The sequence below is a fragment of the Humulus lupulus genome, chromosome 3 (assembly GCF_963169125.1).
Source record: "Humulus lupulus chromosome 3, drHumLupu1.1, whole genome shotgun sequence".
NCBI lineage: Eukaryota > Viridiplantae > Streptophyta > Magnoliopsida > Rosales > Cannabaceae > Humulus > Humulus lupulus.
In genome coordinates, this window is record NC_084795.1 from 99573254 (window position 1) to 99587690 (window position 14437).

General features: G+C 43.7%; 1 protein-coding gene across 1 annotated transcript; it reads right to left on the reverse strand.

Moving 5' to 3' along the window:
- Positions 1-2947: 2947 nt before the first annotated feature.
- Positions 2948-6328, reverse strand: LOC133824761 (uncharacterized). Its single transcript, XM_062257740.1, has 5 exons — positions 5794-6328; positions 4935-5688; positions 4637-4826; positions 3707-4531; positions 2948-3622 (listed from the first exon to the last, which is right to left on the reverse strand). The coding sequence occupies exons 1-5, from the start codon at positions 6326-6328 to the stop codon at positions 2948-2950; spliced, it is 2979 nt and encodes a 992-aa protein (XP_062113724.1).
- Positions 6329-14437: the final 8109 nt, after the last annotated feature.

Below are 14437 nucleotides of genomic sequence, written 5' to 3' on the forward strand. Positions count from 1 at the left end.
ATTACGTCATGCCAACTACCAGCCTCGCTAACATAAAACAAGGCGAGAATGAAAGTCTGAAGGACTACATCCATAGGTTCAGTATAGAAGCTACAAAGGTGAGAGGTTTAACCAAAGCGGAGCACAAGATGGCTATTACAGCCGGAGTTCGTCCAGGAAGCAAGTTGTGGGGTAGCATGCTCAAAAGAGAAGTTTCGAATTTGGAAGACTTCTTCTAGAGAGCACAGAAGTACATACGTGTGGAAGAGGGCCATAAGAACTTATATGTGGAAGAAAGCGAACCTTCCTTCAGTTGCCCTACTACCAATACGTCTGAAGATTCCATATAGAAGGGGGCGTCGTGCTAGAGGGGTCGCTAACCAAGCTTGAGATTGAACGAAGACCATCTAGCCATGAAAAGTCCCGACCCGAGGGGAGATCACCTCAAAAATTGAAAAAGGGTCTCCAAGGTAGACGCCTGCAAAAAGGGTCTCCAAAGTAGACGCTTGCAAAAAGGGTCTCCAAAGTAGACGCCTGCAAAAAGGGTCTCCAAAGTAGACGCCTGCAAAAAGGGTCTCCAAAGTAGACGCCTGCAAAAATGGCCTCCAAAGTAGACGCTTGCAAAAAGGGTCTCAAAGAAGACGCTTGCAAAAAGGGTCTCAAAGAAGACGCTTGCAAAAATAGTACTATGCCTAATGACGAGAAGGACGCTTCTCGCAAGATATAATAAGCGTGCGCAAAAACCTATAAAAGGATAACTAGAACATAATGGGTCAATATATCCTTATAGATACGATCAAGGTCCACCAAAGAGAGACCTATCGAACCACCTTTCGCATTGCCTCCAAAGGACCTCGAGCATGACAAATAAAAAAAAAAAAAAAATCTCCAGTGCATGGTTAAAATACAAGACTAAAGGTCACTTAGTCACATTATCAGGCTCTGACATGTAAGTCTTGTGAAACCGGAAGATTGTCCCAAGGAAAGCATCACCTTACGAGCCGTGAAGTATGGCCTGGCTAGGCTAAGAGGCCAAGCTACGCGTCACGAGAGGACAGATGCACGAGGCCCTCCCATGGCGAGGCCCCGCTTGTCTTGACGCTAAGAGATGTTCAGGGCACCAGAGCTGTGAATGTAGGAATTCTTCTTTTGTGAATTCCATCCAAGAGAGCAACCCTCGCTACGCGAGGCTCACGACTGGCCTCCTACGCGCATCATCTCTATGCGAGACATCGCGTCCTGCCTCCAAGTGATCGCATGGGGTGCGGCCTCGCTAAACTTCTCGTGTCCGGCATGCATAGACTCACGCATCCGAACATAGATTCCAAAGGGTCGCCAAGCTTTGCGAGACATTCTAAGGACCCTGAGTTCGGCACCCAGGAGTTCGGCTGCTAGGCTGGTGACCTATTCCCGCAACATCGTGGCCTTGACAATTGCCCTCTTCTGCTTTTTCGATGAGGAAGAAATTTTCGCCAAGGCCCTTTCTAACATAGACCTGGTTTCAGCAAGCTCCGAGACCCGAACCGCAAGACGGTCCCTCTCGGCATTAGACATGGAAAGGTTATGAGCTGAGTCGGCAAATCGCTGAGCAACAATATAGGCCTCGCATGGAGATATAAGAATTAAAGAGAATAGTCTACCAGAGCACCTAAAGGTCCTCTCCTAGACTGGGGGGCAAGTGTGGATGCTCAAAATTCAACACCGGTAAAGAACCCACACCTAATGCCTAAGGTCTCCGGAAGGTCCAAGGCAACCATGTTTGAAGTCCATTTGAACCCTCAAATTATTGCTCAAAATGACCTTGCTCAAATTGACCAAAATGACCAAAGCGTCCTGCGCACGCCGCCCGCGCGCGCACCCCGTGCGCCCTGTGCGCCTCACGCCCGCGCGCCCCGCGCCCGCGATCCCCGCACGCTCCGCGCCCCTCGTGCCCGCACACCCCGCGCGCACCTCGAGACGCCACCAGGAGGCAAGCATCTAGCGGTCCCCAAAAAAAGCCTCACACAACAGTAATGCCGTGGTCCTCGTGATGGCCTCCTCTCACATATCAGCCTCGTCCTTAAGGGTGTCCACATGGTGACCATGGAGCAAGGAGAGTTTTAATATGGTTGGTACGGTGTCCACGCCAGACTGGTAGTGGCAGTACAAGGATGGTACATGGTCAGGACTTCCTCAGCACGCTTATGAGGTCAATACCTGACAAGTCGTGGAGGCATAATATGGTACCAAGACAAGAGCACTTTTGCAGGCCCTGACACGTACTAGAGCAGACCACCACTCTCCCAACACCACTACCACCTGTACTGATATCCTGACAGTGTACTCATGTACTATTTTGTCCTGAGGGACCACTATGTACAAAGGAGCCATTATGTCTCCAATATAAATAGATGATCACCCCTCCAGAGGGGGGGTTGGAAAATTCATTGTATGCAGAGGGTATTAAGCAATATACATTTTTCACTCCATTGTTCATTTGTGTTTATCCTTCCATAAGTTAATTCTAAGTTCTTATCTAAACTTCGCCGCATTTACCTTTAAGTTTTCCGACCTAATTTCGTTGACGAGATTTCACCGTCAACACCTGGTAAAGCACCTTGGACGGCATGGCCGTATGTGTTTAGCCTATTGATGGCCTGTTTATATGCTAAGTGTTTGATATGCATATGTTTTTTGCTTTTGAGGGTTTTCTTGCTGGGCTTCGGCTCACGGGTGCTCTGTGGTGCAGGTAAGGGCAAGGGGAAGGTCGACCAACCATGAGTACAGAGAGCGTGAAGCGGCGCATACATGTTTGGCCTGCCTGGGTGCCACAGTCAGTGGTTTTGAGAGATGGTTGTACTAATACCTAGATTTTGTCGTCTAGTCAACTTTTTTTTTTTTATCAAAAGAAAAAATATATTGATCAACAAACAATTACAACGAAACAGAGGAAGGATACAACCCACCTCAGCCAAAAACACCTCACCAATTACAGATTCCTAACAAACTTAAGCATCTGCTTTTCTCTATAAGTACAGTTACTGCCAACTAAATTCAAAACTCTAGCTTTGATTGAGTATCTAATCAAATGGTCAATCTTGTACACTGGTAAGCTGAAATTTTCAAGCCAACAATGGTTCCTATTCAGCCATATATGATACACAGCTGCTGCACATGTTGCATGAAGAATCATCGAAAGCCAACCAGCCCGAGGCAAAGACCGCCATTGGATCCAATTCCTAAACTGAACCGGCCAAGATAAACCTCTCAGCCATCCCTGAACAGCAAGCAGAATTTTTCTGGAGAAAACACAATCAAAAAATAGATGAGTATGATTTTCATCCTCTTGACCACAAATTGGGCAGCTTAATGAAAGAAGAGGAACATGACAGGACTGCAACCAGTCTCTGGTAAGCAATTTCTGGTTCACAGCAAGCCAAAGAATGAACTGGTGCTTTGGAGCCGAGAGTCTACACCAAACAGCCTTCACATACTGCACCAGCTCTCCAGGAAACACAATCGAGTACAGAGTGCCCAGATGAATTTTTCCATTCCTAACCGCAGCATTCAACACAGAACCAGACCAGAGATGACTCAATTTAATGATTCTCCTCCAATACCAACTGGTATCCTGCTTTAACCGATACTCCCTAATTGAATCACCCTATAGATAAACACAATTAACCTATTTAACCCATAACAAATCCTGCTTGGAAGAGATTGCCCAAATGTACTTAGCCAGCACAACTTTGTTCCAAGAAGAGCTATCCTTGAACCCCAACCCTCCAAAGCATTTAGGTCTGCAGACATGGTCCCAAGAGATCCTATGAATTTTACTTCTATTATCCTTCTCACCCCAAAGGAACTTCCTACACAGACTATCAATTGCTTTAACAACTTTTTGAGGCAAAATGAAAATATTCATCCAATAAGATCGAATCCCCAACAAAACTGAATTTATTAGTTGAACCCGGCCAGCATATGATAAGTGACGACTAGCCCACCCTTTCAGCCGAGCTCTCATTTTATCAATAAGAATTTCACAGTCACTAGCCCTCCATTTGGTCGGTCTCAAGGGAACTCCCAAATAACTCATGGGAAACTGCCCTTCAAATAGACAAGACTCCTGAAGCAATCTGTCTTTCTCCCTTGCATCAAGCCCACCTATGTAAATTCTGGATTTGGTTTTATTTATAGAGAGCCCCGAAGTGTTTGTAAACACAGTAAACACTTGCTGAATAAGTTTGACTAAATTCTGGTTAGCTTTGCAAAACAAGAGAAGGTCATCAGCGAAACAAAGATTAACCAGCTTTAAAGACTTACATAAGGGATGAAACCTGAACTCTTTCTCCTTAGAAGTCTTTAACAACAATCGAGTAAGGTAATCCATCACCATAACAAATAATAAAGGTGAGATTGGGTCTCCTTGATTAAGACCTCTAGCACCTTGAAACCACCCTTGAATACTGCCATTCAACACCAAGGAATAAGAAGAACCCCTGAGACAAACCATAATCCATCTAATAAACCTCTTCGAAAAGAACAAAGCATTAAGAAGGTTTTCCAAAAAATCCTAGTCAATTGAGTCATAAGCTTTGCTTATATCAATCTTCATAAGACATCGAGGAGAAATATTTCTCCTATTATAACCTTTAAGCTAGTCTTGGAGAATAAGAACATTATGGACAAGAAAGCGATTCTTAATAAAAGCCCCTTGATTCTGACTTATCAAAGTAGGAAGCACAAGTTTAAGCCTATTGCATAACATTTTGGAAATGCATTTATATAAAGTATTGCAACAAGCAATAGGCCTAAAGTCAAATGCATTAACTGGTTGATCAACTTTCGGAATTAGAGATAATAAAGTACTGTTCAAAGATTGAGGAATGCTAGATGTCTCAAAAAAATCAAGAACAGCCCAAGCAATTTCCTTACCGATATCCTTCTATAAAGCTTTAAAGAAGCCTGCCCCATACCCATCCGGACCTGGACTTTTGAGAGAATGGATGCTAAACATAGTTGTTTTAACCTCCTTGACAGTAAATGGTTTGATCAAACACAGCTGGTCTTCACTGCTCAAAACAGATCCATAACAGATAGCTTGAGTATCAATAACCCCTGAAGCTTTACTAGCTGTACCCAGAAATTTTTTGAAGTGATCCAGAAAATGGGCAGTAACTTTATCATAATCATCAACAATTTTCCCTTCAGCAGAAACAAATGAGACAATCCTATTAGCTAACTTTCTTTTCTTTAAACTGGCATGAAAGAATGAGGAGTTGGCATCCCCAAACCGTAACCAATCAATTTTACTCTTTTGATAAAGATAGCTAGCATATAACTTCTCATGCCTCTTAAACTCAAGATAAGCCACCCAATCTTCATTGCAAAGCACTCTATTGGACGGATCAGCAAGACATTTAGAATGAGCTTGCTGATAATCAAGTTTGCTTCTCTCATAAATACAAGAAACATCCCCCATAATCTTCCAGTTAAACTTCTTCAGGATATGCTTGAGCCGAAGTAACTTCCAGCTAATTTGCTCTAAACCCCTGCCAGAAAATCTCAAAGATTGTCTCCAATTATTAAGAACTACTTCTCTAAATTGAGGGTGAGCAATCCACATGTTGTAAAAATGAAATGGTTGCACCCCCACCCTTATAGCAGGCAGCTGCTTTATCAAAATCATGGAGTGATCTGAACCAATCTCCCACTGAACCCCAGCCGAAGCTAAAGGATGATCATCCAGCCAAGACTCATTAACAAACACCCTATCCAACTTAGAAAAGATACGAGCCCCACCTTCTTAATTATTAGACCAAGTGAAAAACGGACCCATGGTCTTCATTTCTTCCACCAAACCAAGCTCTAACCATTGTCTAGCATCCTCCATTTCTTTCAATGTGATTGGACGGCCACCCATTCTATCATTAGGATTAAAAACAGCATTGAAATCCCCAAGAACCATCCAAGCTTTACTAGGCCAAGACAAGTGCGCCAAATCCATCCATAAGGACCTCCTCATTTCAAAATTATTAGATCCATAAACAAAAGTAATACAGAAAAAATTCTGATTGTGCAACCTTACTTGACAGTGTAAGAGCTTATCACTTTCCTGTAACACTTCCAGCTGCACCATTTTAGCATTCCAAATCACTAAGATTCTACCTTCCACAATTTTACTACTGTAAAACTCCCAACCATAAAACATAGTGTTCATAACTTCTTTCAGTTTAACTCCCCTGATTTTTGTTTCAAGAAAAGCCACAAGCCCAACTTTATTCAGCGTACACTCATCCAGAATGATCTTCTGTTTATTCACCTTATTCATCCCTCTAACATTCCAACTCATTATGTTGATGCAATCCATGAATATTTGATTTGATTGGGACTGTAATTGCTGGTTTCTGACCTTCCTGGAGAACACTAAACTGGTTTTATGGCTTGTTTAACAGAAATCTGAACTCCATGCCTCTTGACTCTTGTTGTTTACGGAGAAATCCAGTTATCCTCTACTGGGATAGGAGAATCCTGGCCTTCAGCTAACTGAGATAAGCTGGAATGATGATTTAAACCAGCATCAGACGAGCTAACATTAAGATTAGGTTCAGATCTATATCCATTTTGGCAATCTGCCTTCTCTACCACTTCTTGTTCTGTACTTAAACTACCAGTATTTCCTTCCATTTGCTTCACCTCTTTCTTCCTCCAAACAGCTTTAGAAACAAATTAACAAGAAGAAACTGAGTGACCCAATTTCTTACAATTTGAGCACTTTGTTGGCAGCCATTCATAGTCAATAATCTGTTCCGCAATTTGCCCTTTCTCATTAAAATAGCTAATGAACTTTGGAAGTGTATCAGCAATCTCCATCTCAACTAAGACTCTAGCAAATTTAATCATAGAACGATTCTGAGTAATTTTGTCAATCATTATGGGTTTTCCTATTGTGCTAACAAGAGCACTCAGACAGTTCACTCCCCAGTATTGCAACCCAAGATCAGACCGTCTAATCTATATTGGAACAAATTTGATGGATTTCAGAGACTCAACATCAGTGGTCCAAGGCCGGAGGACAACAGGTTTCCTATCAAAGTGCACAACCCCTGATTCTAACACTAGATCCCTTGTTGCCTCATCTCTGAATTTCACCATAGTAAATCCAGCATTCATTCGGGCAACACTCACAATGCCAAGTTTTCCCCAAATCCTTTTAACAAAACCCTCAAACACTGTCAGAGGAGGATTTTCCCCAATTACAACACATATTATCACAGATTTCCATAATGAAGCTTCTACTTCAATCTCCTCCATGTCCAATTTCGCAACAATCTGCCCATCCTTCTGATATGGTTCTGAGTAGTGAAGCTTCGTGCCACCATAAGAGGGAATCGATTCACGAAACTTAGCCCATGTTTCCTTAGCTGAGTCCTGGAAGGATTGCTCTTTGACTTCTACAGCCCAGTTCGCTGTTTCATGGTGCATTTCAAGATCGTAGTCCTTCTTCGAACCTTCATCCAAAGACCGAACATCATACTCCTGTTCTTCCGTAATCCCTAATCCTTCAGGTTCTTCAATCGCTGGTTTTTCAGGATGATTTTGTTCAGAATTCTCACCATTAGTTTAAGGGAGCTCTGAAGAGATAGCAGGTTTTGCAAGCTTCAGCCCAAGTTTTCGCCTCCTCGCCATGGAAGAGAGAGAGCTTGAGCAACACGCTAAAAATTTGGTGAAATCCGTTTAGTCGACTTTGTTTGTACTTATATGTTGTAAATGTTTCTAAACGGTATTTTGGGATCCCAAATGTCAAACACTTTATGTTTTTCGGTAAATCGAATTATTTTGAAGGTTTATAACTCTATTTATGATTTAATTACACTTTTGACTTAAAACCTCGATTAGCGAGTTAATTTCACGTTTGTAAACTCACTTAGTAACGGCTCTAAGGGAGTAGGGCGTTACAACTTGGTATCAAAGCGAGCCATGGTTTATGGTTCTGGAGATTGACTGAACATGTACGCTCGCTGTCAGTGACAAGCTCGACTCAGGGTTGGTTGGTATGATTGACTAATATGGTTGAATGCCCTTGTTGCCTATTTATTTATATGGAGCATGATGAATGAGTTAACATATGCATGATGCTAGGGCATGGCCCGTTGTGTGTTATATGCTATCTGTACGTTATGTGAATTACTATTGGTGGATGGATGATGTGTTTGGGAGGTGGTTTTGGATGTTGTTATCATGCCTGATGAGCGTTGTCATTGGTTGCAGGCATATTTTTTGAGATGCCTCGACAATCATCTAGACTCTGCGGCAGTAGGGTCGAGGATGACAACTAGGGTCAGGACCCTCCACCAGCCCCACAGAATTGGCAGGAGATGTTTGCCGAGATGGAAGCAAGACTGCAGTGAAGAGAGGAAGAACTTCGACAATTGAGGCAACAGGCCTCACCTCAGGTCACTGGGCTGCCAGTTCAGCAGGTTGTGGCACCAGTGCCAGTCCAATCTGTTATGAAGAATGAGTGGGAACCCTTGTATGAGAGGTTCAGGAAACAGTATCCTCTCACCTTTGAAGGCAGATCAGACCCACTGTGGGCAAAGCAATGGATAAATATGATTTCCTCAATTCTGGATTTTATGAGGGTTCAGGGGAATGAGAGGGTAGCTTGTGCTAGCTACATGTTTAGAGAGGATGCTCGCATCTGGTGGGACGTGGTAGTTCAGAGAAGGAACGTATCAGTTATGACTTGGGAAGAGTTTAGAAACATATTCAATGAAAAGTATTATAGTGTGGCAGTTCGAGCTGCGAAGGTTAACGATTTCATCAACTTAACTCAGAATCGGTTGACTGTGACTGAGTATGCTTTGAGATTTGACAGATTGGAAAATTTTGCGCCAGATCTAGTGCCGACTGATGCGGGAAGAAGGGATAGATTCATACGGGGTTTAAATGTTATGATTACTCGTGATGTGAAGATTACCTTGGATCCATAGACTACTACTTATGCTCAGGTTGTGGACAAGGCTCTTACAGCTTAGGGGGTCGAGGATTAGATCTGGAAGTAAAGCGCTATTAGGTGCGATGCCAGGAGGACAGTGCCTCCTTTTGTTGGATCCAGTCGGGGTGGTAGCTCTAGTGAGCAGAAGAGGAAGGCCCCAGATTCATTTGTTCCTCCCAGTTCTGATAGGAGGCCACAGGGTGCTTCTACTGGCTGTCAGGGCGGAAGTGACAACTGGAGGAGTTTTCCAGTGTGTCCACGGTGCAGACGTTGACATCAAGGTGAGTGCAGGATCAGGGCCTGCTTTGTCTGTGGGAGTGCCAATCATCTGAAGAGGAACTGCCCTCAAGTCAAGAAAGAGGAGCTGAAGCAGAGTGACAGTCTTGCTCCTGCCAGAGTATTTACTTGACATAGACTGAGGCGGAGGCTAGCCCCTCGGTTATGACAGGTCAGATCTCTAGTGCCGGTTCTTTGTATACTGCATTGTTTGATTCGGGGGCTACCCATTCATTTGTGTCTGCTAGAGTGATAGACCAGCTTTGTAGACCTAGTGGTGTGTATGCTAGGGGATTTCAGACCTTGTTGCCAACGGGAGAACTGGTAGTCTCCAGGAAATGGATCAGAGCATTGCCAGTAGAGATATATGGTAGGGAATTGTCTGTTGATTTGATTGAGTTAGAGATGGACGACTTTGATATGATTCTAGGGATGGATTGATTATCGAAGTATGGGGTTCATCAGACCGAGTTTCTCACCATGGGGTGCTCCAGTGTTGTTTGTCCAGAAGAAAGATGGATCCCTTAGGATGTGTATTGATTATAGGGAGCTGAATAAGTTAACAATTAAGAACAAGTATCCACTGCCTAGGATCGACGATTTATTTGATCAGTTACAGGGAAGAACAATTTCCTAAGAGAGACCTCCGATCAGGTTACCATCAGTTAAGTATTAAAGAGGAGGACATACCAAAGACCGCTTTCCGAACAAGGTATGGACACTATGAATTCTTGATTATGTCCTTTGAATTAACCAATGCCCCAGCAACTTTTATGGATGTGATGAATAGGGTTTTCAAGGATTATTTGGATAAGTTTGTGATTGTGTTCATCGACGATATCTTGGTGTATTCCAAGTTAGAAACAGAACACGAGCAGCATCTGCGGTTGGTTTTACAATGGTTAAGGGAGCATAAGCTATATGCTAAGTTCAGTAAGTGTGAGTTCTGGTTATGACAAGTTACATTTTTGGGCCATATCGTCAGTAAGGAGAGGATTTTGATTGATCCAAGTAAGATTGAGGCAGTAAGAGATTGGCCTAGGCCGAGCAGTGTTCCTGAAGTGAGAAGCTTTTTGGGTTTAGCAGGGTATTATCTGTGGTTCGTTGAGGGGTTCTCCAGAATAGCAACGCCTTTGACAGAACTGACAAAGAAGAAGACAAGGTATGTCTAGATGGATAGATGTAAGAACAGTTTCAAGGAGTTAAAGCGTTGACTGATCACCGCGCCAGTGCTAAGTTTGCTGACAGATAATGAAAAGTTTGTGGTCTATTGTGATGCATCTAGGCAGGGTTTGGGGTGCGTGTTGATGCAAGCTGGTAAGGTGATATCCTATGCATCGAGACAGTTCAAGGAGTATGAGCAGAGATATCCCATGCATGATTTGGAGTTGGAAGCGGTGGTGTTCACACTTAAGATTTGGAGACATTATCTTTATGGAGAGAAGTGCGAGATTTACACCGACCATAAGAGCCTGAAGTATTTCTTTACTCAGAAGGACATGAATATGCATCAGAGGCAGTGGCTGGAGTTGGTTAAGGATTATGATTGCGATATCCTATACCATCCTGGGAAGGCTAATGTAGTGGCTGATGCATTGAGTTGTTTAGTTCGAGACAGATATATGATAAGCTAGCCGAGGAGATGACTAGAGCAGGTATAGAGTTGGTGGTTGGTTTGTTGGCCAACATCACTCTTCAGTCTACACTTCTTGAGAGGATTAAGGAGGCGCAGGAGAAAGATTTCCAGTTGAGAGGTCACAAAGAGGATGTTCTAGTCGAAGTGACTAAGGACTTTTCTATCTCAGAAATGGGATTACTAAAGTACAAGGGTCGGATCTGCGTTCCGATGGATTCTGATATTCGGCGGGAGATCTTAGATGAATCGCATACCACTCCCTATTCCTTGCACCCGGGTACGACGAAGATGTACCAGGATTTGAGAGTTTTGTATTGGTGGTCAGGCATGAAGAGGGATGTGGTGGATTATGTGGCCAAGTGCTTAACCTGTCAGCAAGTCAAGGCTGAGCATCAGAAGCCAGTGGGGTTGCTGCGGCCTCTAAGAATTCCATAAAGGAAGTGGGAGGATATCACCATGGACTTCGTGGTTGGTTTTTCGAGGACCGTGGGATAGCATGACTCGGTATGGGTGATTGTGGATAGGTATACCAAGTCCACCCACTTTTTGCCTGTAAAGACGACTTATACTGTGGATCAGTATGCTGAATTATATGTGAAGGAGATTGTTCGACTTCATGGGGCTCTGAGGTCGATTGTATCCGACAGGGACCCCACCTTCACTTCCAAGTTTTGGGAGAGTCTGCAGAGGGTTATGGGCACGCAGTTACGGTTTAGTACCACTTATCATCCTCAGACAAATGGACAGTCTAAGAGGACGATTCAGATATTGGAGGACATGTTGTGAGCCTGTGTGCTAGATTTTGGGGGATCATGGAGTTAGTATCTCCCTCTGATCGAATTCTCGTACAACAACAGTTATCAGGCGACCATCGGAGTGGCTCCGTATGAGATGCTTTATGGAAGGAAGTGCAGATCACCTATCCATTGGGATGAGACAGGTGAGAGGAGATATCTGGGTCCAGAAATGATTCAGAGGACCAATGAGGCAATTAAGAAGATTAGAGAGCGAATGCTCGTCGCCCAGAGTCGATAGAAAAGTTATTCTGACCTGAAACGCAGGAGCGTGGACTTTCAGGTTGGTGATCATGTGTTTCTTAGGGTTTCACCTTTGAGGGGAGTGAAACGGTTTGGTGCTCTGGGCAAGTTAAGCCCTAGGTTTGTTGGCCCCTTCGAGATTCTGGAACGGGTTGGAGCGGTAACTTACAGATTAGCGATGCCTCCAGCTTTATCAGGGGTTCATTATGTTTTTCATATATCCATTCTTCGAAAGTATGTGTCAGATTCGACGCACGTTCTAAGTTATGAGAATTTGGAGCTAGATCAGGATTTTTCCTATGAGGAGAAGCAAGTTCAGGTTCTTGACCAGAAGGATAAAGTCTTGCGGAGCAAGACCATCGCCTTGGTGAAAGTGTTGTGGAGGAACAGCAAGGTTAAGGAGGCGACGTGGGAACTTGAATCAGAGATGAGGGAGTGGTATCCCGAGTTGTTCAGGTAATTTCGAGGAAGAAATTTATGTGAGGAGGGGATAGTTGTAATGACCCAAATTTGCTAATAGGGCTTAGGGCCTTGATTAGCGTGCCTAGAGGGCAATAGGTGAATTATGGATATAATATGTGATTTTATGTGAATATGTGATAGAGATGCATGTTTAGTTTAATTAAATATGCATGAGGGCCCCATTTGGATATTAGAGGTATGTTTGTGATTTTAGCCCGTTGAGGGCATAAATGTTATAAATATGATATGTATGTGGTATATATCTGTGTAGCACAATCCGAGACAGTTCTAGGGATCAGTTAGCCAGAAAGTCACAATGGGGTTGAGAATCCGACTCAGGGTCAGTCGAGGGGTATTAGGTGTGTTATGGGGTTATTGGGTTACTGAAATAAATATTTGGAGATATATTTGAGGTTAGAATGTCTAGGAGGGAATATCAGGGAAATTTACCATTTTGCCCTCGGGGACGTTTCCAGTACCCCGAGCCTTAAGGTAACCCTATAGACTTATGTTGAATAAAACAAAACTTAGAATTAATTTAGAACTCTCAGAAATCGACTCTTTCTTTCTCTCTCTCTCTCTTGAAGTTGCCTTTCTCTCCATTTGAAGCTTTGGGGAAACTTTTTGTGAATCAAGCTAGAGACTAAGAAGTGGAGCTGGGATTTTGGGGAGATTAAAGCTTGGAACCTAGAGAATCTACACAGAAACATAACTCACCAAGGTAAGTTCTTATTATGTTGAAGTGTGTCAATTTTCAGCTGGTTTTAAGGTTGAATATTAGAGTTTTCATGTTTGCTAAGTTTGGATTTGTTCTTGATTGCTTGGCTGAGTTTTGGGGCTGGTCTTTGTTAGGTTTTGATGATGTGACTGTCTTAGAATCTTTGTGATAGTTAATCTAGATTGTTGGCTTGATTTTGGGAGTAATCGGACTCGTTTTTTAGGTGGAAATGTTTAGTTTTTCTGGGTTCGAGGGGTAGGGTCGCGGCTCTATTCTTGCCGAAATTAGAGGCACGGCGCGGTGCCCTTTTGCAAGGGCCGTGGCGCGTGTGGACCATTTTGAGGCAAGGCCTCGGGTTGAGCTGGGGGCCGCGGTATGGGTCCCTAGGGCCACGGCGCTTAAGGTACTTTTGGGTTTTTAAGGGGTTTTAGGCTCGGGAACTCAATGGTTTAAGCTCGGGATGGATTTTATCACCCGGATTGATAGAATTCAAAGCCCCGAAGATTATAATTATGGTTTGAACTATTTATTGGATTTGAGTTTGATAGGTGGACATTGTTAATGTGTTGTGACTAGGGCTTCGATGAGGCTCGGATTAGGAAACTGTGCTCAGGGCATCGGTGCTTGAAAAGCTCAGGATGCAGGTAAGAAAACCACTGTTCCCATAGAGCGTGTGTGCAGGGCAGAGCCCAATATGTTTGTAATGCAAGGTGTATCCATTTGACTGAACTCATTCTTGTTCAGTATATGTTTTTTATGCTATGAATGCAATTGTGTAAATGTTCGGCTAGAGCCAGGAACGGCGCAGGCCGAGGTCGGCACGGGCCGAGAATGGCAAGGGGCCGAGAATGACATTAGGCACGTGGTGTGCAAGGCCGGGTGCGGCAAGGGGCCGGGCGCAGTGTTGAGCACGTGGAGTGCGAGTTGCCAGGGCGACACCCTAAAGGATACCTGGGATATCCTCACGGTGTGGACCGCAAGCCCAGGGCCTGGTAAAGCACCTTGGACGGCATGGCCGTATGTGTTTAGCCTATTGATGGCCTGTTTATATGTTAAGTGTTTGATATGCATATGTTTTCTGCTTGTGAGGGTTTTCTTGCTGGGCTTCGACTCACGGGTGCTCTGGGATGCAGGTAAGGGCAAGGGGAAGGTCGACCAACCATGAGTACGGAGAGCGTGAAGTGACGCGTACATGTTTGGCCTGCTTGTCTGCCACAGTCAGTGGTTTTGAGAGATGGTTGTACTAAAACCTAGATTTTGTCGTCTAGTCGACTTTGTGTGTACTTATATGTTTCTAAACGGTATTTTGGGATCCCAAATGTCAAACACTTTATGTTTTTCAGTAAATGGAA